The sequence below is a fragment of the Euleptes europaea genome, chromosome 7 (genome assembly GCF_029931775.1).
Source record: "Euleptes europaea isolate rEulEur1 chromosome 7, rEulEur1.hap1, whole genome shotgun sequence".
NCBI classification, from domain to species: domain Eukaryota; kingdom Metazoa; phylum Chordata; class Lepidosauria; order Squamata; family Sphaerodactylidae; genus Euleptes; species Euleptes europaea.
In genome coordinates this window covers 68,401,910-68,426,460 of record NC_079318.1, presented here as the reverse complement: position 1 = coordinate 68,426,460, position 24,551 = coordinate 68,401,910, and the positions used below count along the sequence as shown (strand labels likewise).

At 44.5% G+C, this 24,551-nt stretch overlaps 1 protein-coding gene across 1 annotated transcript; it reads left to right on the top strand.

Moving 5' to 3' along the window:
* CLHC1 (clathrin heavy chain linker domain containing 1) lies at positions 1 to 19,501 on the top strand. The gene is made up of 11 exons (XM_056853290.1): positions 1 to 183; positions 1,356 to 1,543; positions 4,537 to 4,670; positions 5,801 to 6,002; positions 7,516 to 7,637; positions 8,770 to 8,857; positions 9,956 to 10,062; positions 10,646 to 10,820; positions 12,995 to 13,197; positions 15,165 to 15,344; positions 19,283 to 19,501. Exons 1-11 carry the CDS (start codon positions 1 to 3, stop codon positions 19,477 to 19,479), a joined length of 1,779 nt encoding a protein of 592 aa, XP_056709268.1. The 3' UTR covers positions 19,480 to 19,501.
* Positions 19,502 to 24,551: the final 5,050 nt, after the last annotated feature.

Sequence of the window (24,551 nt, the reverse complement as noted above, 5' to 3'; positions counted from 1 at the left end):
ATGTCGACAGCCAGCATCGGAGTGAGCAGGCATTCAGTACTGCCTCCCATCATCCCTGAGAGTGAGAAGGAGTTTCTGGAGAGCGTCCAGAGATATATCATTTCAGAAATTGGGAAAGTGGGCTGTACCGAGGCAGGGCCTGCTGAGGAGTATTACGTCATATACCGAAATGTGTTTGAAATGGTAACTGACCATTGCCGCAAATATTACACTTCTCTGAATTAATGGATGCAATCTTTGTGGCCCTGGGATACTAGTTTTGTTCTCGCTGAAACTTAAGGTTGATGTAGCATTCGAATGCGCAAAACTCTTTTCATAAGTGATATCATTAATCCTAATCCTGCAGAGTTGACTGCTATTGTTATCCCCACATTGCAGGCAGGGAGGCAAATCGCTTAAGGCCACCTAGTGGGGTCAGAACTGAGGCATAATTTGGGGAGGGGCTATGGCTCAGCAGTAGAGCATCTGCTTGGTGTGCAGAAGGTCCCAGGTTCAATCCCCGACATCTCCAGTAAGGAGCAGGTTGTAGGTGATACTAAAGTTCTCAGCCTGAGAGCCAGTGCCAGTCTGCCACTGCCAGTCTGAATAATGGCCGCTTTGGCAATTGGACTCTATGGCATTGAAGGCCCTCCCCAAACCCTGCCCTCCTCAGGCTCCGCCCCAAAAAATCTCCAGGTATTTCCCAACCTGGAGCTGGCAACTCTAACTATATAATGCTTGTGATTAGTACCATCAATGGTAAAGTAGGCAGTCTGTTTGAAGTGTGTCAATTTGAATGAGTTCGTTGTATTTGGGGTTAGATCCAGAGTAAATTGAATATTTCTACCCATTCCACCTACCTCCTGCAGACCCCCTCCATGTCATTACTCAGGAGCAGTATTTAATAGTGGACTGTAGTGGGAGGGGGGAGGCAGGAAAGTTTAATTCTGCCACTGGAAAATTTAGTCTGGGTCCAACTCTTTGTCTTTTATAAAATTTAAAATAAGGATAACTGTTGCTTTTAAAAAAATGAATGTGTAAACTTCCATGAAGTCTCCATGCAGTTAGAGGACTAGTGGAAGGCAGCAGTCCTAGGCATAATTATTTGGAAGTCAGACCCATTGAACAGTTAAGGCTTACTTCTGAGTAAACACGCATAGGATTGGGCAGCATTCATTTAACATACTAGGATTTACTTCTGACTAAATATGCATGGGGTTATGCTATTGGGCCCTTGGAGAGGTGAATTTTTGGTCTGCCCCTTCAAGAGTTTAGCATCTGCTCAGAGATTTTGGAATGGACAGTTTGTTATTTTGTTTCTGATGTTGTTATAAATCAGCACTGGCAAATATCCAGTCTCCCTGTTATCGACCCAGATAATTGAACACGTCAAGGCATATAAGAACATCCTGATTACAATCAAGCAGGAATACGATGCCTTTATAGAAGCAATAAAGAAAGGCCAGAGAACTGCATTCTATCTTCATGGGAAATTAAAAGTGCTAGCATGTGAATCTACAACTCTCATGTATTATATGAAGAGAATTACTCAACTGGAAGAGAAGTAAGGGACCCCTTCTCTTATTTTTAACTTTGAGAGACTTGTATTATATTTTATACTCATATGCAATATGTATACTCATATGCAATATGCATACTCATATGCAATATGTGATTATGATCAAATGGTACGATCGCCCCATGAACCTGGGAATAAAAGCGTCTTTTTATAAGTACTGTTTTAACTGCTGAAAGCCATTCATGTTTTATAAAGAAGGGCCGAATAGAAATATTTTAAATGAATCACAAAACATTTTGAAAGCACCACAGCTTAGTAGGGGAGTACCTTCTGTGCATGGAAAACTCCCCAGATCCCCCCTCCCCCATTTCCTATGAAAAAAGTTTTTGAGTAACAGGGCTGGAAAAGATCCTCTTACTTGGAGAACCATTGCCAGTCAGAGCAGACAGTCCTGCACTAGATGGACCCATGCATTGACTAACTGCGCAATCCTAAGAACACTTTCTTGGGAGTAAACCCCATTGAATGGACCTGAGCAGGATTCTGAGTATTGCTGTCTAAGGCAGCTTCATGTGTTCAAAGAGAAGGGCACTAGTGTTTCTTTACAGGGTGCTTTCACACAAGCTGAACAATGCACTTTTAACCCACTTTCAATGCATTTTGCAGTTGGATTTTACTGTGTGAAATGGCAAAATCCACTTGCAAATTATCATTAAAGTGCATTGAAGGTGCATTATTCAGTATGTGTGAAAGCACCCCCGAAATGACTTGGTATGTTTACGACTAGCATCAAAAAGATTAGAAAGATAACTTCTGTTTCCCTTAAGATAGTTTGGGGTATTGTTTATATTTTTAAATTTAATTTTGGTTGTATTTATTTTGCTTGCTTGGCTATTGTCAGCAGCCTTGAGCCACCCTTGTTGGTGAGAAAGGTGGGATATTAATGGTTTAATAGATAATTTCTTTAAACAACTAAATGCAGCTTTTCTGCTCCAAGGAGCATTTGTGGCAGCTTACAAAATATAAAAGGAAATAATTTATTTATGTAATTCATATGTATCTTGCCTTTCTCCCAATTGGGGACCCAAAGTGGCCTCTATCCTTCTAATCTTTCCATTTTATCCTCAACAATTGTGAGGTAGGTGAACTGTGAGAATGTAACTGGCCCAGAGCTTCCACGGCAGAAGTGGGGATTTGAACCCAGGTCTCCAAGAAACTAGTCCAACACTTTTAAGCTCTACACCATGCTGGCTCTCCAATTTATTTCTACAAGTTAGAAATTATGTACATGATAAGAACAGCAGCAATAAAAACTCCAGCTCGTAAAAACTACAGTGCTAGGAACATAAAACAACACAAGCCAACTAAATAAGCATATTGAATGTAGGCTTTGTGTTTTAAAAAGCACAGGATGACTGCCTGTGGAAAGATGCATACAGTTGTAGTGTCTGACTGGACTGGTTCTTCAAGAGAACTGTGAACTGCAGCTTTCCCAAATGGATTAACTGGGAAAGAAAAAGAAACAGACAGGATATTTTGTTGCTGCTGCTGAGAGTTTTATTTTTCCCCATTTGAAACACTAAAGTTACATTATACCATGCCTCTAATAGGTAGAGCGGTAACAACTTTTCAGATCTTTTTGCTCAGTTTAAAACAACACTCCCTTCCTTGTGAACCATAACTTCAGTGAATCAATTAAGTAAGAAACAACCCTTCCAATCCTATCCCCTTGAAGGATGTATTCATTAATACTCCCCTTCTGACCCAATATTTTAATTCCAAATGCCTAGTGAATGGTACCAAAAACTAAATAATCCCCATAAGAAATGCAAGGTTAAGAGACAGTGTGGTGTAGTGGTTAAGAACGATGGATTTATATACTTTTCTAAAACTGGAGAACCGGTTTTGAATTCCCACTCCTGCACATGAGCGGTGGACTCTAATCTGGAGAACCAGGTTTGATTCCACATGAAGCCTACTGGAAGCCTTGAGCCAGTCACAGTTCTCTCAGAACTCCCTCAGCCCCACCTTCCTCATATAAGAACATAAGAAAGGCCCTGCTGGATCAGACCAAGGCCCATCAAGTCCAGCAGTCTGTTCACACAGTGGCCAACCAGGTGCCTCTAGGAAGCCACAAACAAGACAAGCGCAGCAGCACCATCCTGCCTGTGTTCCACCACACCCAAAATAATAGGCATGCTCCTCTGATACTAAAGAGAATAGGTATGCAGCATGACCAGTATCCATTCTAACTAATAGCCATGAATACCCCTCTCCTCCGTGAATATGTCCACTCCCCTCTTAAAGCCCTCCAAGCTGGCAGCCATCACCACATCTTGGGGCAGGGAGCTCCACAATTTAACTATGTGTTGTGTGAAAAAATACTTCCTTTTATCTGTTTTGAATCTCTCACCCTCCAGCTTTAGCAGATGACCCCGTGTTCTAGTATAATTGGAGAGGGAGAAAAACTTCTCCCTGTCCACTCTCTCCAAACCGTGCATAATTTTATAGACCTCTATCATGTTTCCCCTCAGCCGCCTTCTTTCCAAGCTAAACAGCCCTAAGCGTCTTAACTGCTTCCCATAGGACAGTTGCTCTAGTCCCCTAATCATTTTGGTTGCTCTTTTCTGCACCTTCTCAAGCTCTGTAATATCCTTTTTTAGGTATGATGACCAGAACTGTACACAGTATTCCAAGTGTGGTCTCACCATAGATTTGTACGATATCAGCAGTTTTATTCTCTATTCCTCGTCTAATTATGGCCAGCATGGAATTTGCCTCTTTTACAGCAGCCACATGTTGTGAGAGGGAGGGAAAGGAAGGTGATTGTAAGCCTCTTTGAGGCTCCATATGGTAGAGAAAAGCGGGGTATAAAAACCACCTCTTCTTAAAATAAGAACAACTGCAAGAAACAAAGATATCAGAGCCCCTCACAAGCCCCCTACTTCAAAAGCCAGTCTCCTTAGGCACCCGCCTGCATGAGTGAGGCAGGATTATCCTGAAGCAATTCTAACTTTAAATAACTCTTCTTTTTTTAGGATAAGGACAATTCAGAGAAATTCTGAAAGAACTGAGAAGTTGATACGAAAAATAAGAACTTTGAGAACATCACCTGCTGCTGAAGCTCCTCGACCCCCACGCAAAAAATATGACCCTTCTAAGGCCATACCAGGTAGGTCCTCCATAATGGAACATTGATTTTGTCCGAGTTTAGATAAGGGCCATCCAGTCCGTCTTCCTGCTTCCCCGGCACCCAGCTCGTTGCCTGCAGGGAAGCTTGCAAGCAAGCAGAAGACAACCGTTCTCTCCTGCTTTTGTCTCCCAGCAAGTTGTATTCTGCAGAATTCTCTGAACATGGAGCATTAATTTAGGATGATCCTCATATAGCTAGACTGTAGCTTGGGGATAGTTCCTCTTTGGCTGCGGGGCCGTGCGTTGTTGTCTCAAGTAAAACTGTGGCAAGCCATTTTGAGGAAGCCCTGGGGGTGGGGGTAGAGATGGGGAGAAGCAAGTCAAACCTTTCCCGTTCTCAAGATAGCCTGCTGGTGTCACCTCTCAGCTCTCCTTCCCTACTTTCTTCCTTCTACACTCTCACCTGCTGTCTGTAATGCTGTTCTCTCATCCTACCCCTGCCTTTCTCCCCCATGTGGAGCCAAAGGGGCTTTCAGCATTCTCCCCTTCTTCATTTTATCCTCATAACCTTGTGAGAGGTAGGTTAGGCTGAGAGTGTGTGACTGGCCCACGGTCACCCAGAAAACTACCGTGGGAGAGCGGAGATTCAAACCTGTGTCTCCCAGATTCTAATCCAACAGTCTGTCACAGGGTTGCCGACTCTGGGTTGGGTGGAGCCTGGGGAGGGAAGGGACCTCAGCAGGATATAATGAAGAAGAAGAGTTGGTTTTTATACCCCACTTTTCTCTACCTTCAAGGATTCTCAAAGCAGCTTACAATCACCTTCCCTCCCCCCCCACAACAGACACCTTGTGAGGTAGGTGGGGCTGAGAGAGTTCTGAGAGAACTGTGACTACCCCATGTGTGAATGCTGAGCTGTTACATAGCATGTGCGATATGCCAGAAGACTGAGTATGTGAGCATGCCTTTCAGCATTGTGATATACTTGGGCTTTTCTCTTTAAGAAGCGGCAGGATCCTAGGATTACCTTCAATGTTGATAATAAAAGCTATTATGACTTTGGTTTTTATTTTAATCACAGTTTGTTCTCAGCTTGAATTCTCTAAAATAGCTGGTGTGCTGATTGCAGTCTCAAGTTTGCGGAAAGTTTTGCTCTCCCTTCCTCGATAGGTCTCAGCCATAAAGATTCCTTGGACATGGATGCCCTTGCTAAGCACCTTGCCCATCTGCAAAAGCGGGTGCGAGAGCTGAAAGATGACATGTTGACAAAATATGTCCCCATGGAGAACATGACTGTTATTGAAGAGAAGCTGAATCGTGCCCAGAGCCGGCGAGATACGTCTGAGGAAGAGAATGAGAAGCTGAAGCTTTGGTACAGTGATTCCATTTGCAACATACATTTGTAGGGTTGCCAACCTCCAGGTACCAGCTGACGATCGCCCGCTATTACAACTGATCTCCAGCCGATAGAGATCAGTTCACCTGGAGAAAATGGCCGCTTTGGCAATTGGACTCTATGGCATTGAATTCCCTCCCCAAACCCCACCCTCTGCAGGCTCCGCCCCAAAAATCTCCAGGTATTTCTCAACCCGGAGTTGGCAACCTTATACATTTGCCTTTTTTTAAGGTGGGCTCTGTGGGTATCCTCCCACCCACCCATGCTAGTGTATAACTTGAATTGCCATACTGATACAATTCTCTCTGCTTACGTGAGAAGAAGCCAAAGCGTAGTGGTGTCTGAAGTTCTGTGTTTAACCATTGGTACCTCAAATTAGAGAATCTCGTGAAGCCCAACTAGGGAAAGACTCTTGGCCAAGGCACTAGACAGATGGAATCCTCAGCAACCAGTGGTCTCACCCAGAACATAGTCACTTTTATTCAATGGGAAGGGCCCACAACTTAGTAGTAGAGCTTTCCTTTCATGAGTAAGGATTCAGTCCCCAGTCTGTCATGTTGAGAATGTTGTTGTTAGACAATACATTGCTGTGAAATTGCTTATTAGGTAGCAGTACTAGAAACCCCAAACTTTAGGGGATGTTTTAAAAGTTAACTCAGACAGGATAGTTTTACAGAAATTGTACCTATTCCCCCATCTTTATATTCAAGTTATATGAGTTTACTGATACATTTGTTTGATTAATCACCAACTGTCCTGTGGAATCTAGAATTCCTAGTCCAGTCTTGAAAAATGCTCTCCTTTCTCAGAGCCATAGATTCAGACATTTATTTGTTTTTTTGTTTGTTTAATTCGATTTATACCCTGCTCTCAATTCCCAGCCAAAACCGGGCTCCGGGCAGCTAACAACATGTAAAACCATACAAATTCATTTGAATACAATAAAAACAATCTCAATAAAATCACATACAAATTCAAAAATATTAAAACCAGTTAATTAACAATAGATGGCTCTAAATCTTAAGATTGCTGTGGCCCGCGGGCAACCAGGGCCCCAGTTCTGTCAATGGTACAACCACAGTACAAAAATAATGGGTGGGGGGGAGAGGAGCACTGATGTAAAACTGTAGCTAGTGTATCTCTGTATAGAAAAGGCTTGCAAATCTACCAGAACACAATAAATGAATTTATCCTGAGGCAATAAATTGTGAGTCCTTTGATGAATCAGGGCAGAGAAATTCAGTGGGAAAGTTTGTTGCACAGAAGATGTCCTTAAGGTTTGAAGACTGGAGCTTGGAGGGGGCAAAAAGAAATGGAACAAAATTCTAAGGATCAAGGAAGTCAGGAAGGCCAACGCCACAGTCCTAAACAGAGATGCACCCTAAGTCAGCGGACTTAGACGGGTGTAACTCTGTTTAGGATTTCACGGCAGGTCTTGTGAACAGTCGGATGAGCCAGCTTGTTCACCCAGTATTCCCTTTTTTTGTAGCTATTACCGAAAAGCACAGTTTGCGAATGCAGTGAATATGTGGGAGAATACAGACAGGAGTGTTGAAGCCCTGAAGCAAATAGTGGTTCAAATGAGAGAAAATGAACAAAGAGTTGGAGAAGGTAAAATTTTGTTTAGAATATCACTACTCCACAGCAGCCCCTCCCCCCCCATAACAGGCAAGCAGCTACGCAAAAATGTGCATTTGGTCAGGATTTATTCATATATGAATATATCTCCTCCCTTTCCTTTAGTCCTCAACACCTCTGTTCTACACCATCTCATTAATTGTAATTCATCTTGTTTTCAAAATTTACATCTCAGTGATTTTTGCCTGGGGCAGCTTCCACCCTGACTTCATATTTCCTGCTTCTCTGTTGCCAACTGACTCCACAATCCATCTCCATGACTTCTTTGCCAGTCCCTCTGCCTTCCTGTATGTTTGTACAGACCATAAACCCTCTGGGCAGGGGCAGCGTTGCTTGGTGCACAGTAGGTCATATGTTAACATATTTATTTATCTAAAATATTTATGGCCAGCCTCTGCGTATAAATATTTGGCTTTATTGCAATATGAATTCTAAAAACAGAAAAAACAATAAGATGATAAGATAAAAAAATGCAGCAAAAGCACCACAGGAAAAGGAGGCCTGAAAGTATAAAAGCATCTTTGCTTGGCTTGTACATTTATTACCACGCAAATCTTAGTGGGGAGGGAGTTCCAATGCTTTAGTGCCTAGGGTTGCCAACTTCCAGGTGATGGGTGGAGATCTCCCGCTATTACAATTGATCTCCAGGCATCAGAGATCAATTCCCCTGGAGAAAATGGCCGCTTTGGCAATTGGACTCTATGACATTGAAGTCCCTCCTGTCTCCAAACCCCGCTCTCCTCTGGCTCCACTCCCAAAATCTCCAGGTATTTCTCAACCTGGAGCTGGCAACCCTATTAGTGCCACCGCAGAAGAGGCCCTGCCTCTGGTGTTCACTCATGTAGTACAGCCATACAGAGCAGGGCCTATGATTTTTTTTTTAAGCAAAACTAATTGTCAAGAACCTAACTTTCCCCAGAGGACTCGAGGAACTACAGTTCTGCCCAGTGTGCTAGGCGTTTCTAACAGCGTTCTCAGCACCCTTAGCAAACGACCATCCCCAGATTGCTTTGGGGGAAGCCCAGTCTAAATTTATATTCTTCCATGGTTCCTAGTTTGGGTAACATTACTGTTGATTTTGTTTTCCAATTGACCAATCTTTCAGGTTCAGTTATCACCAGCAGCTCTTGCTTATTTGAACGTGATGCCAACCAAGCCAAAGAGGCGGCAGCCTTGCTTGAATATATTGAAAGGTAAGGTGAGCAGGTGCCCAGAGAGCCCTCTGGTCTGTGCTCCCTCATCTTCCCTTTTCTTCTCTGTGTGGGTGCATGAAGTGCCACCAAGTCGTAGTTGACTTATGGTGGCCCCAGCAAGGGGCTTTCAAGGCAAGTGAGAAGCAGAGGTGGTCTGCCATTGCCTTCCTCTGCAAAGTCTTCCTTGGAGGTCACCCTTTCCAAGTATTGACCCTGCTTAGCTTCCGAGATCTCATGAGATCGGCCTGTACCATGCCGCTTCCCACCCACCCCCGCAGACCTCTGTATTAGACACTCCATTTATTTATTAAAAATATGTCAAGACCTGTATTTTTCCTGTGGGGGCTGGCACCAACGACATCAATTCATACTGGGACCCAAGACAGGTAACAACATAAAAACAAAACAATAAATCATTGTGATACATTAAAGGCTTTGTTAACTGTAATCCATGGGAACTGGGATTGCTGGTTAACCAAATATGCTGGATAACCAAGCTTTTACTGAGCTTGCACCCAAGTCACTTAGCAAGTCCCCACTCAGTTAAGTGAGCTGCCCAGTTAGCCAGGTACCAGTTAGCAAAACTTTTACTGTATACTGTATTTAAAAGGAAAATGTAACCACAAACTATATAGCCAGCCAGTTTATAATTCTGGAATATACCCGGTATCAACAACTTCATCTGCAAAACACTGCTTTAAACCAAAACAATATTCAGCTTACCCCAAATGACCTCTTAAACAACACAGGGTGTTGGTCTGGTCTCTCTGATGCATCTATTGTACTGGTCAAATGGGGAAGCCTGCACAGAGGCGCAGAGCTCCCCTTCTCGTTTCCCTGCAACCTCACCGTCATTCCCACCCACTGACTAAGACACCTCAGGAAGATGTGATTTGCTTCCTACTGCAGCCAGCCTAATGAAGTCTGCTTCAAGTCAGGAACATGGAAGAAGATAGACTTTCCACATTGGAGTCTCCTCCTTGCTCTCTGCAATGTGGCTGCAAGGTCGGACCTAGCTAATGCGGCCCTGTTGCCAAAAATTCAGTTCTTGTATCTAGCCATTTCCACTTAAAATTGTGTGTACTTTAATTTGTCTAGATTCAATGAATTATTTTCCCGTGGCCAGTATGAATCTGCAGCAGTATTTGCAGCAAACTGCCCGAGAGGTGTTCTACGGAATGAAGAGACCATGGAGAAATTTAAGGGTATGGCGATCCTCAGACATGAGCGTTTCTCTTTTTAGCTTCTCTGATTGGCTGAGGCAGCACTGTCTAATATCATCCATTTGCCAGGTGAACATTACACGGAATGCGGAGGGATGTTCTTAGGGCTGCCACTCAAAGCTTGTAAATTCTTCAAAAGCATTTATCTGTGCCATGTTTCTAGTTTGTCTGCATTTTGCATTTGGACCTGTTGCTGCTGTTTTATCTCCTCTGTGCTTGGGCTGTCAGTAAATGTCCATAAATACTGTTTTTTTCAGTCCCCACTTCTCATTATTCCACTCACCCCTTTTCATCTTTTCACCCCATTTACATCTTTTATCTCCCAAACCTGCATCCCTTTCCATTAATGTCCAAATTCTTTGACTCTTCTGAACCGAAATAGTAATGTAAGGTAAGCAATTGCTTGCCCCTTCCCTGAATTTCAACAATTTACTCTGAAATCAGAATTGGGGCTCCTTTGATGGAATCCAAATTGGGAAGGAGGGAAGGTACAAACAGCCACAGGCAGAAGCGTGCTTTTTTTCAAGCTTTTCCTCTCCACCCCCTTCCCAACTTTTCTCTTTAGAGGTCAGAGGTGTTAAAGGGAAGATGCTCCCTCAGCTTATGTACTGTGAAGCTCTTGTAAGCACAAGCACAGCTGTCAAGCATCCTCTTCCTGAAAATTTGACAACAGAAGCCATCAAATGCGCCTTATCTGAGAAACGGTTAGATCTGGTGATGTACTGGATCACCCAGCAAAAGTAAGTGGTCCCTTGGGGCCATTCCTGATGATCCTTCAAAAAAAAAATGCCAAGTGTATTTCACTGGACAATAATTTTCAAAATGTGAAGTGCAGTTGCTCAGAAACCGAGGCAGCCTGGCTCTATCTGACTGGTTGCTATGAAAGTCAGGGCAGTGGAAGGTCAAGCAATAGAGAGAACAGCAAAGGCAATCTGTTAGCTGCACAAAGCAGCCAAGCCAAAACAGAATCGATCCTGGCATGGGTAGTAGTGAAAGCTCTGGACTGCACAAGAAGCATTCACAACATGACTCTCTTCCACTTTGGCACTGCCTCAGTTATAAGAACATAAGAAAAGCCATTCTGGACCAGACCAAGGCCCATCAAGTCCAGCAGTCTATTCACACAGTGGCCAAACAGGTGCCTCTGGGAAACCCACTAACAAGTCGACTGCAGCAGCATCCTGCCTGTGTTCCACATCACCTAATATAGTAGGCATGCTCCTCTGATCCTGGAGAGAATAGGTATGCATCATGACTAGTATTCATTTTGACTTGTAGCCATGGATAACCCTCTCCTCCATGAACATGTCCACTCCTCTCTTAAAGCCTTCCAAGCTGGCATGTATGAATGGACCCCTAGTTGCTCTGACCAGCAAGCATGCCCAACTGGCAGGCTTTGAACAGAATTAGGGGAGGGGTCCCCAATATTGTAGAGTCTGTGGGTGCTTTTGGAAATTTGAGAACATCAAGTGGGCAGGGCACCACCACAGAATGGCTTGATATGGGGGCTGGGGCTAATGACATCAATCCATACTGGGAGGTCCCAAGCATCTTGTTTCCAAACGGACGCTCTTTGCTGTCAGCAAGGTGATGCCTTCTGTGCTCTAGAGATGAAGGAAGGTCAGGGTTGACTCTTTGCTCTTGGGAAAGAGATGTTTGGGGGAAGAAGAAAACACCCCAGCAGATGCCATGACACCTATGAGCTCCCCTATTGGGAATCACTGGATTTGAGAATTCCTTGACCAGCCTTGGCCTATGGGTGTGACAAGGCTTCTGTGCAGATGTGGCGAGCCTTGCTGCAGTTTCCATCCTTTGACCAACAGTTGAGTGGTAGCAGGCAGGCTCAATTCCTGCAGGAGAGCACTTTCGTCCTGTGTGCCACCCCCTTCTTTGGACTCTGGCCAAAGGAGGGAGACTGCAGCAAGACCAGCCACAACTGCACAGAAGCCTTGCGGCGCGAATAGGTCAAGGTATTCTCAGGGCCAAGATTGCCAGTTCAACCTCCTGGGGGCTTCAATAATGAGTGGCTGGAGAGCTGAGAATAATATGGGCCCCAGCCCCCGAGAATACGTTCCCCAACCCACACGCACGTCTGCACCAATAAGCCCCCTTCTAACAGGAGCCTCTGGAGGGCTCAACAAGCCACTCACCAAACTCCGATGCAGCACAAGGGGTTGTCAGTAACCAGAGAAATCCCAGTGAGCGTAATTGAAAGAGTTCTCTGGATCACAGCCGTGGATCTCAGAGATGGGCAGGAGTGGGTATAACGAACAGAGAGTCTGGCATACACGCCCATGTGGGTGCTATCTTGTTGCGTGCTGACATGTGGAACTTTTCCAGGGTGTGTCCTTGGTTCCAGCTGACAGACTTGGTCTGGGACTTCCATGCTTTCTAGGCATGTGCGGACCCAACTTTGGATCAGGGCTGCAGCACACCCTGAGGAGCTGCCATTTGCCCTGCTGAAGAAAATTAACATGTAACTGGGGTTGCCAGCAGGCCTGGAGAAAAATGTCCTGCCTCTTTAATAGAGGCTTAATGTGTGAAAACGGCAGCTGAAGAGTATAGGGTTAGGTGGGCCTTTAGTTGGATCTAGCAGTGCTCTTCCTATTGTTCTGATGAATGTTTCATCTTAAATGAAATGAAAATGCATCCTAGAATGCACCCCTCAGTGTCTGTCCATTGTAGTGTACAGTAGTAATGGATAAAGTGTCTTGCAGGCAAGCTTGTCCACCAGAACTGACCTGCAAACTGAGGAACAATTGGTATGCTTCCAGAGAATCTCAACGTTCTCTGGAACACAGTTTGAAAAGGGCTTCTCCGAAACATAGAAATGCTAAGTGTTATTGTGTCCTTTGAAATTCTTCATAATGCCCCAAAGTCCAGCAGTTTATCATCCTGCCTTTGTTTCCTGTAGTCTGTCACTCAGCGAGGAAGCAGGTGATGCCATCTATGCCTATGGGGAGGAGGATAAACACAACACGTCCAAGTGTCTCGCTTTGGCTCAGATTGCCTACAGCCGGTGCAGGGCTCACAAGAAAGCTGCTCTGTGCTTGTGCAAGCAGGGCCAGGTCACTGGAGCCATGGACTACATCAACCAGCTCAAGAGCTTCTCCACAGGTAGATTCCAAAGGCTTATTCGTTGGTAATTTTTGCATTCTGCACGGTTAGCTTTCTCAAGGCAGTTGTCAGTCCCATTGATTGTATACTGTAATTTTAAACTAAAACAGCAATGATGCCCTAGATCAGTGGTTCTCAGATCTTAGCCATCAGAGGACTCCACTTTGCTTAAATTTTTTCATATGCACCCCCCACAAGCACTCTCCTCCTCTCTTGCCAGCACACATCAGATGCCAAGTGGCCTCTTTTCAGAGCATGTGCAACAAGTCACATATGCCCCATGGATGATTCCATCCTCAAAACAGTCCAGTAAGATGCTTTATCAGTTTCACTTTAGAAGTCAGCTGAAGAAAATGTTTTTATTTTCTATAATGGTGTAGTGGTTAAGAGCAGTGGACTCTAATCTGGAGAACCGGGTTTGATTCCCCACTCCTCCACAGGAGCAGTGGACTCTAATCTGGTGAACCGGGTTGGTTTCCCCACTCCTACACATGAAGCCAGCTGGGTGACCTTGGGCTAGTCACAGTTCTCAGTCTCACCTCCCTCACAAGATGTCTGTTGTGGGGAGAGGAAGGGAAGGAGATTGTAAGCCAGTTTGATTCTCCTTAAAAGGTAGAGAAAATTGGCATATAAAAACCAACTCTTCCTCTTCTTCTTTGTCTAAAGTCAGAGCTCTCTCTCCCTTCCTCCTTTCCCCCATGCATGGGTTGAGGAGCTACATTGGGGGAGGGAAGTTTTCCCCACTCCACTTTAGTTCACTGATTGGCATAGCTGTTACTCCACACAGGACTTCCTGGGGTCTAAAAAAAACTGCTGCAGGGAGGGGAACACACATGAACACATGAAGCTGCCTTATACTGAATCAGACCCTTAGTCCATCAAAGTCAGTATTGTCTACTCAGGCCGGCAGTGTCTCTCCAGCGTCTCAGGCAGGGGTCTTTCACATCACCTTCCTGCCTAGTCCCTTTAACTGGAGATGCCAGGGATTGAACCTGGGACCTTCTGCATGCCAGGCAGATGCTCTACCACTGAGCCAAAGCCCCTCCCAAAGCTGTGAAGATGTGCAACCATCAGCACCTTCTTCTGACAGATCACTGGATCCAGCTGCATAAGGACCGATCCTCTTTGGCACCACTCAACTCATTAGAGTTCCCGGGATTGAGGTATTGGTTCAACCGCAACCAATCAGCATATTTTCTAGCTAGCACTGAGGTCACCTGGAAACTAGGTGACTGGAGCGGGGAGGTAGTAGCTCTGTGAGCTGCTGCCCTTCAAAGAGGAGAAACTTGATTCCATCCCTTTCCCCTTGCGGCAGAGAGTTGCTGCTCCCATTCCTAAAAAAAAAACGTGGGGGGGGGATCTGTTTTCACATGACCTGGGAAGCGTAAGAAGGACTCATCCTCTGTCTGTACAAACTATTGCCAGACACCCTGGATTACCCTCACGGATCCCCAGGCGCCAAAACCCTCCCCCCAGTTCGCTGCTCTAGAGAAAATCAAGACTGCTGTGAAATGAATCATAGATTGTTCTGAAGAGGAAGCTCTTAAACAGACCCCCACCCCAAAGCCTGACAGGCCTCTTTGAGTAAGGAGTTCCACTAGGAGAGGTGCCACTGTTGAGGAGGCCCATTCCTTGTAGCTTCCTACTCTCTCACCAATAGCCTCAGCGATCTCAGTTCACAAGTTCACAAGGTTGGAAGAGACCACAAGGGCCATCCAGTCCAACCCCCTGTCATGCAGGATCCCACAATCAAAGCCATCCCGACAGATGGCCATCCAGCCTCTACTTAAAGACCTCCAAAGACGGAGACTCCACTACCCTCCGAAAAGGGTTAAAAGCTAGATGGAGAGGGGCAACGTATCTGCTTACCACATCTTAGAGATGGAGTACAAGAGACAGAGAGCACCATCCTGTTCTACTTGCATACTTCCTGGTTTTCAGATGTCCTTTCTGCTGCTTGGTTTCAGGTGATTATATCTACCTACTGAAGAACTGTCCTAGCATACAACTCATCCGCCACCTAACTCAAGGGTGGAATGGGAAACCGCCAGCCTTGTCCCTTGGGACAACAGTGCTCTTTCTCTCCAACATGGAAGAAAAACTGTATTGCATACGGGTATTGGAGGAAATTGCCAAGGAAGGCAAAGGTGAGTGCAGCCAGGGTTTGCGGATGTTTTCACTGGAAGGATAACAGTGTTTGCTCACACCGATCCCTTTTTACCTTTGTCCCTCTCATCCCACCCTCTGTCGTTTTGTTACCTGTCTCTCATGGGCATTTACAGAGAATAAGTTGCTCAATGGTTACTAGCTAAAAGGATCACATGGCAACCCAGCAGGAGTTCCGAAGCATCTGAGAGGCTTAGAAAACGTATTCTAGCATAAGTTTTCACAGGCCAATATACCTGAGTCGCAGATTCTGGGAAGAAACAATAGGGAGAGTCCGCACCCTGTTTTTGAACTGGAACATAGATAGAACTGTTGGCCCACCTAGCCGAGCACTGTCTGCTCTGACTGGCAGCGGCTGTTCCGGGCAATGGTCTTTCCCAGCTCTGTATCTGAGATCCTTTTAGCTGCCAATCTCACTGAGCAAGGGCCTGTCCCTGGAGCGTCCAGCTAATCTGTGTTGGAAGCAAAATACTGGACCAGTTGGGCCCTTTGGTCTGGCTCAGCAGGGCTCATCTTATACCTTTTTCTTTCCCGTTGGCACACTTTGGATTCTGAACTCCCTGGGGTGAGAATCAGGTGTTGTTTTTACTTAACTTCTTCTGTAAAGCACCATCCGCGTTGGTGGCATTCTTTGTTGTTTATAGTGAAGATAACAATGGTGATGACTAGGGCTTGTAGCCTATCCACACGAGATAGACTTTGCCATGGATTGTGCTTCCTAGTGGGCTAAAACCTCTGGTTGCACGTAGGCCCATTGAAAACCATTGGTCTTGCTCAAATGTAAGGTTTTGAGGAAGCACAATCTGTGACAGCATAGAACTTGTTTTCTTTCTTTCTTTCTTTCTTTCTTTCTTTCTTTCTTTCTTTCTTTCTTTCTTTCTTTCTTTCTTTCTTTCTTTCTTTCTTTCTTTCTTTCTTTCTTTCTTTCTTTCTTTCTTTCTTTCTTTCCCGCCCTCCCCCGCAATAGCAGGCCTCAGGGCAGTTTACAGCATGACATAAAAACATCAATCCATTGACACACTGAGCAATAATAAAACACAATCAGTGAATTGCATAAAAAGTCTAACCACGATGGTGTCTAAGGTTACATAATAGTTCCCGATATTAAAACAATCATAAGTTTAAGTGCAATAAAATTAGGAGGGAAAAATCTAACATACATTGCTTAATTGGTGGCTAGAGAGGAAGACTGGCGAGGGGTGGGGCTGGGGAGAGGAAGAAAGGAAGGGAGATTCGGGTCCAGGCCAGCAGATGTAACCGTCACAGATGGATAATCATCGCTGTCCTCAACCATTAGCCTGGCGGAACATCTCCGTCTTGCAGGCCCTTTGGAATTGTGCGAGATCTTTCAGGGGCCGGGTTTCCCTAGACAGAGAATTCCACCAGGCAGGGGCCACAGTCAAGAAGGCTCTGGCCCTGGTTGAGGACAGCCAGATGGTCTTTGGGCCAGGGATTACCAGGAGATTATCAGATGAAGAATGCAACGCTCTCTGGGGGATATATTGAAGGAGGTGGTCCCTTCAATTGGATCCAAGCCATTATTGCCAGCATCAAACTGTCATCAGAGGCAGAACAGTGGCACAGCACAGCAGAGCTAGTAACAAAGTGCCACACAAAGAATTTTGAAATGTGTGTGTTTCTGGATGAGGTAGCTATAAAACAGACTTCAGCAGATGTTTGTTCTGTGGCATTAATGCTCTGGCTATGTTTTCCCAGTTTGCAGAGATAACGTTCAGTAAAGCTCTGGAGGCGACACAAGGGAAGGGCCTTGGCCTCTGTGTGCTGTTTGTTGGCACTCCAGGGCAATTTCTTCTGGGCATGGAGTAGGGGTCACTGGAGTCATGGGGGTGGGGAGTAGTTGTGAATTTCCTGCATTGTGCAGGGGGTTGGACTAGATGACCCTTGAGGTCCCTTCCAACTCTATGATTCTTATTCTATGAACTAGCTGGTCACTGTGTGAAGCAGGGTGCTGAACTACATGGGCCAGGGCTCTTCTTATGGTCTTGATCGATAACTTACCAGCAAGCACCTGTTGAAAGTTCATTTTTATTGCAAACACATAGGAATTTTGAGTCAGGACAGCGAAAAGAGTTATTAGAACATAAGAAGAGCCTTGCTGGATCAGACCAGTGGTCCATCTAGTCCAGCATTCTGTTTTACACAATGGCCAACCAGTTCCTCTGGAGGTCCGGCAACAACAATAGAAGAAGAAGGGTTGGTTTTCATATGCTGATTTTCTCTACCACTTAAGGAAGAATCAAACTGGCTTACAATCACCTTCCCTTCCCCTCCCCATGACAGACACCCTGCGAGTTAGGTGGGGCTGAGAGAGTTCAGAGAGAACTGTGACTAGGCCAAGGTCATCCAGCTGGCTTCATATGTAGGATTGGGGAAACCAACCCAGTTCACCAGATTAGTATCCCCCGCTCATGTGGAGGAGTGGGGAATCAAACCCAGTTCTCTGGGTTAGAGTCCACTGCTCCAAACCACCCGCTGTTAACTACTACACCACGCTGGCTCTCAGGGCACAGAGGTTGAGGCCTTCTGCTAATGTTGCCTCCTGGCACTGGTATTCAGAGGTTTACTGCCTCTGAACGTGGAGGTTTCCTTTAGTCACCAAAGCATAAGAACACAAGAAGGGAATGGAGATCAAGAAGAGCAATCACAATAGGAACATATATTTTTGGTTTTAAAAAAGGGAAGTAGATTAGCTTGGGCTTGTTGAATATTCATCATAACAGGTTTCCACATCTGCGTAAAGTGCAGCAAGTTGTGTTTTGCTCCCACAAATGGTAGACAATTCTTCTGGTCAAGTTTTGAGGCCATTGGATGGCCTTAACACTTCTTCTCAGCACAGCACCAGCATGGTCCAAGAAGATGGGTGATAGCTAGGAATGCTTTTGGGATGTGTCCAGTGATGGAGTTTGAAGGTTGTGGCAGATCAGCAACAGATTTTTACGCAGGAAACATCCACTCCTCAAGAGAGGTTTATTTTTGCAGATACTGCCCACACTTTAGCCGGATACTTTTCCATGACTTTTTTTTAATCAGAAACCTGCCTCTCTAACATTATATCTGGAATTTCCAGACTGTTGCATTACAGCCCCATTTTTAAAGAGCCTCTTCTGTGGATCCTGAACTAGGGCCCCAATGGCACCCAATCCTGTCTGCCATGCTCTGCGCAGCCTCTGCAGATGACATGGGTCCATTGTGCTAATAGAGTGACATACATGAGGCCCATTTACAGACTTCATGGTTAAAACAGGATTTGAACTGGGGGGGTTTATTGGCTCATAAGAACGAGTGAGAGCTTTACTGGCCGTAAACCAGTTTAAAGTTGTTTGAGTTGAACAACTGATGGAATGTGTTTCTTTTATGCATGCTAAATGACCAGTTAATGGTCCCTTTCACAAGAGGCATTCTGACTAAACATCACTGTGCCTAGTCTGGGCATACCCATGACTTGATTTATGTTTTTATTCCTACTTTTATTCATTCTTGAAAAGTAACACAAACATTGATATCATTAGGGTTGCCAGGCCCTTCTTCGCCACCGGCAGGAGGTTTTTGGGGTGGAGCCTGAGGAGGGTGGGGTTTGGGGAGGGGAGGGACTTCAATGCCATAGAGGCCAATTGCCAAAGTGGCCATTTTCTCCAGGTGAACTGATCTCTATCAGCTGGAGATTAGGTGTAATAGCAGGAGATCTCCAGCTACTACCTGGAGGTTGGCAACCCTAGATATCATTATTCTAAAATTTTCTTTGCATGTTGCATGTCTATCTGTTGAGAATCTAGTAGTAGATTAATTATTCCTTCTTTTAACATTCACCAAAATCTATGTAAGCTTCTGTTTAAGATGGATCTCCAACCAGTAAGGTAATGCATTAAAATGTTGTTTCACTTTCTTTTTTCAAATTTAGGTGTGATGGAACAGATGATGATAAATGACTCTCACTGTGATGTGGAGGAGTGGAAAGAGATAGCCGAAATATGCTTCCAAAGCAGGAAAATAAAACTGGGCAAACTTCTCATCTCAATCCTGACTGCGCAGGCAGGAGTGGTTGAACTCCCTCCAGACGATGATGGTGCCAAGATAATGGAACATGTTTTCTTGTAATTTCCCTGCCAAGCGCGTGAGGGAGCTCTTTGCCCTCAGAATTGCTTCAGCTGGGTTGAATGAGCCACAAAAGGCTCTGTGGTTTTTCTCCCTTTTTGAAACCATAAAGTATTTAATACCTGAGTGTCTGTTTTAAATGGAAAATAGCAAGATGTGGCCATTGTACGTGAAGAACACTATCCGGGCATGAATATTTAACCACAGTAACCCTTGTCTCAGATAAAAGCTCTTTGTTTTGTTTTTCATCATAATGGAATTGGGTTGGTGCCGGCAATCTTTTTTCATTTTGCTTCTCTTTTCATTTCATATTTTTTCCTCCTGTTCCTGAAATGGTTTCTTTTCCCACAGTTTTGTTCCTCCTAAAAATTGCATGTTTTCTTTTAAAATGGAAAAATGCTGTATTATACAATTATACCTATGCGCTTAGGTGCAAAGGTAGGGATTTTGTCCCCTTCTCCAGAGCCCCAGTTTAAACTTGTGTGGTCGTCAATCTCCTCTCCCCAGGCAAACCTGGGAGCTGTAGTTCTCGGAGAGGGGTTAGCAACTTGCCATAGAATCCCTAGCACTCCAAACGGTCCAACTCCAAAGGGTCAGAAAGGGGTGGGTCATTTGCCTAGGAAGAGCCACAGAACAAACACTGTGTCTGCCCCTCTTCTCCTGCAAAGCATTTGTTCCCTTTTTCGAAGAACCTGGTTTTACATGACCAATGCAGGAAGTAGCTCCGGTCCCAGAATATGCTGGAAACTGGGCAGCTTCCTTGTGCAAAGACTAGCTACAGAGGGTGCAAAAAGCTACTGGTACAAACATGTTTATGGAGTTGGGGGTGGGAAGAGAAGAAGGCAATCCAATCCAGGCCTCTATTCCAAGACCAGATCATTCATCTATAATCCTCCTCGCTCTGGCTGGGGCCACTGGGTTTATTTCCACTCTTCGGTGCCACAGCTAACCTTCCTGTGATCTCCTGTTTTTTCTGTTACTAGTTTTTATATTATTTGAGACTGGGGTGTAATGTTAGAGGAAGAAAGAAAGATCTTCCAGGTGGAGGGTATGATCGTAAAAAGTGACTCCCACAACCACCCATTCATCCCACATCTGTTTTCTAAGCATTTCATGCAATGTGCCCACGTATGGGATGTATGTATTTTGTTTTGCATATAGCCATAAGGACCAAAAACGTGTGTTCGCTTGTTCGGTAAGTTGGCGCTCAGGTTTTGCAGCACTGGCCTATTGTTACATTTGTGACCAGGCACTTTCCTTTCCTCCTGTTTTCAACTATTCTCCCAGCTCTGGTTGAAATGAATATTGTCAGAGCTTCTTGTGCGGTGGGTCCCAGGGTATGGTTAAGCAGTCTTTCTGATGGTACTCAAGTATGTGTCTGGTTTGTGCCTAGAGGGGAGATTTCTTAGGAAATCTATGTTAAGTTGTCTTTTGTTCCTTGAAAAAAGAAAGTTGGCATATAAATGCAATAAATCATTTCATTAATCTCTACAAGAACCCTACAAGGCAGACCGGTATTATTATCCCCCCATTTTACAGAAGGGATTGGAGAAGGAAACCATCCAGGTGATTCACACTTGAGCAGAGGATTTGGACTGGGGGCTTATGGGTATGAGGTTTTTTGGTTCTGTCCCCCCGCCCAATTGTGCTAGACTAGTTCTCAGTTCAGCCTTAAAAGGACTCCATCAATACAGCCAACCCAGTGACATAGTGCCACTCTGAGGTCAAATATCAGTTAAACAGCATTGAATTTCATAGTGAGAGGGGATTTTTGTAAGAAAACACAGCCAAGGTCATTCATTTGTGAACAGGATGTTTGGTGGGTGGGTGTTTTTTTTTTAGCAGCCAAGTAAACTTAATATCTTTAGATCTATAAAGCCATCAAACTATAGCTGTCACTTGGCCAAAAACAAAGCTTGATAGTTGTTTCCTAAGGGCTTAAATCTGCTTTGGGACTCTATATATACAACTCCTACCTCTCCTCTACCCTACCCCTGAGACTTGCCAGTGGATATTTGAATTACAGCTTGTGAAGCAACTGTTGGCGTTTTGCTTGGCTGGCGTTGCCGGTTTACACACAAGGCGTTGCATCCTTGGGAACGAGAACATGCTCAGATACAAAGCCACTGGCCTCTGACAGATTTGGACATGCTCTGGCAGAATCTTCCAAAAGTGAGGGTGTGAGAGCGGGGAAAACACAATGCTAGCATGAACAGGAAATATCACAATACAGTTGATCAAAGTTAAATTGTGGAACTCCCTGCCCCAGGATATGGTGATGGCTGCCAACTTGGAAGGCTTTAAGAGGGGAGTGGACATGTTCATGGAGGAGAGGGATATTCATCACTACTAGTAAAAATGGATACTGGTCATGATGCATCCAGGATCAGATGAGCATGCCTATTATATTAGGTGGTTTAGAACACAGGCAGGATAATGCTGCCGCAGTTGTCTTGTTTGTGGGCTTCCCAGAGGCACCTGGTTGGCCACTGTGTGAACAGACTGCTGGACTTGATGGGCCTTCGTCTGATCCAGCATGGCGTTTCTTATGTTCTTATCAAGTAGGTTCAGAATACTGTCCATAAGCAGGTTCCTTTTTATGGCCGTAGGACACATCCTAAAGTCCTCAGTAGAATATAAGCTAATTCAATTGCCATGATTTTGTTAGGGCCAGGCGATGGCCATACCCAAATCTAGATGACTGGCATGTGTTCTCTCCAGGCCAGGATATTTGTTGTCAGTGGCTGGAGTTGGAAAACTGATGTTCAGCAGGAATAAAGTACTGCTTTCAGGAGAGCCCTGGCTCAGTGGTAGAGCACCTGCTTCACATCCAGAAGCCCCCAGGTTCATTCTCCAGCATCTGCAGTTAAAAAGATCAGGCAGTAGTTGATGTGAAAAACCCGAGGTCCTAGAGAACTGTCGCCAGTCAAAGCAGATAATACTGAAACAAGATAAACCAATGTAACAGAAAGTTACAGACATACAGCAGAACTAGCTAATCTTCCATCATATTCTTTTGCTGATTTAAAGGACACTGTTCTTGTACAAAGAAACAACAAAGGAAGAATCCAATATGAAACTGCTGAATTAGAATTCATTAATAAAGTCAAGACTATTCACAGTGGGTAGCCGTGTTAGTCTGTTTGCAGTAGTCAGAAAGGGCAAGAGTCCAGTAGCACCTTAAAGACTAACAAAAATATTTTCTGGTAGGGTATGAGCTTTCGTGAGCCACAGCTCACTTCTTCAGATACAGCTAGAATGTGAATCCATCGGTCTTTAAGTAGAGGAACAGTATGTAAATGTGAATAGCAGGCGTGATGGGATTAGGTGTGATATGCAGAAGAGTCTGTGATGTCCAGGGGAGAGATGGGTGTGGAGAAATCAGCATTGGTAATGGGCCATGAATGCAAGGTCTTTATTCAGCCCAGGTAAATGCATTGACTTTAGTTTGAATATCAACTGTAATTCAGCAGTTTCTCTTTCCAATCTCCCTTTAAAATTCCTTTGTAAGAGAACTGCTACTCTTAAATCTGCAACAGAATGTCCTGGAAGGTTGAAATGTTCTCCCACTGGTTTTTGAATATTGTAGTTTCTGATGTCAGACTTATGTCCATTTAATCTTTGTCTAAGAGACTGACCTGTTTGTCCAATGTAGATTGTGGAAGGGCATTGCTGGCATGTGATGGCATAAATCACATTAGAAGATGAGCAGGAATATGAACCTGAGATAGTATGGCTGACATTGGTGGGTCCAGAGATGGTGTTCCTAGAATCTATATGAGGGCAAAGTTGGCACCTTGGTTTGTTGTGCCAGAGTCCATGTTCTTGTTAAGTAGTTTATCATCATGGGTGAGAAGTTGTTTTAGGTTAGCCGGCTGTCTGTAAGCAAGAAAGGGACACCCCCCCCAGTGCTTCAGCGAGGGAAGTGTCACAATTCAGCATTGGTTGTAGGTCCTTAATAATACGTTGGACTGGTTTTAGTTGGGAGCTATAAGTGACAACCAGAGGTGTTCTGTTGTCATTCTCTCTGGGCTTATCTTGTAGTAAGTTGTGCCTGGGTATCATTCTGGCCTTCTCAATCATCTTTCACACCATATCTGCAGGATATTGTAGTTGCAAAAATGTTTGCTGTAGGTCTCTCAAGTGTGTATCTCTGAAGGATTGGAGCAGATGCGACTATAGCGTAGGGCTTGGCTATAGACAATGGATTGTCTGATATGGTTGGGGTGGTGGCTGGACGCATGTAGATACGTTTGCCGATCTGTCTGTTTCCGGTACAATGTGGTGCTTGTGTGTCCCCCATGGATCCGTACTGTGGTGTCTAGGAAGTTGATTTCTTGTTCGGAATAATTCATAGTTAGATTGATGGTGGGGTGGAAGTCATTGAAAGCCTGGTGAAATCTTTCAAGGGCTTCTTTGCCATGAGTCCAGACAAAGAAAATGTCATCAATGAATCTCAAGTAAAGGAGAGGTGCCAGTGGGTATGAGTTCAGAAAACGTTGTACTAGATCTGCCATGAAAATGTTGGCATATTGTGGAGCCATGCGAGTGCCCATGGCAGTGCCATTGATTTGAAGGTATAAGTCCTTACCAAACCGGAAGTAGTTGTGAGTGAGAACAAACCTGCAGAGTTGTGTAGCCAGATCTGCAGTGTTGTTGTCAGGGATAATTTGAACTGTACTATCATTAGGTCAAAATATTTATATACATAATCATTAAGTCAATGTATCCGTTTTACTTTTTCATCCTGCACTAGATTTTAATCCTATTTTCTCTGTCTAACAACAGTTGAGTGTGCTGCTTACTCACTGTGAGTTAACTTTTGCTTTAAACCATCTTCCTCCCACCTTTCTGTTGTGTATATAAATGTGTTAAACTAATGGGTTTAACATTTTGTGCATCTACTGAAGTGAGCTCACAAAAGCTTATGCTGGAATAAATTATGTTAGTCCATTTATTAAAATATTTATACTTCACCTTTCTTCTTGGCACAAGTGCTAGGAGATTGGTTGAATAACTATTTGCAAAGCAGATTCTGAAAAGAATTACAACTGATCTCCAGACTAGAGATAACT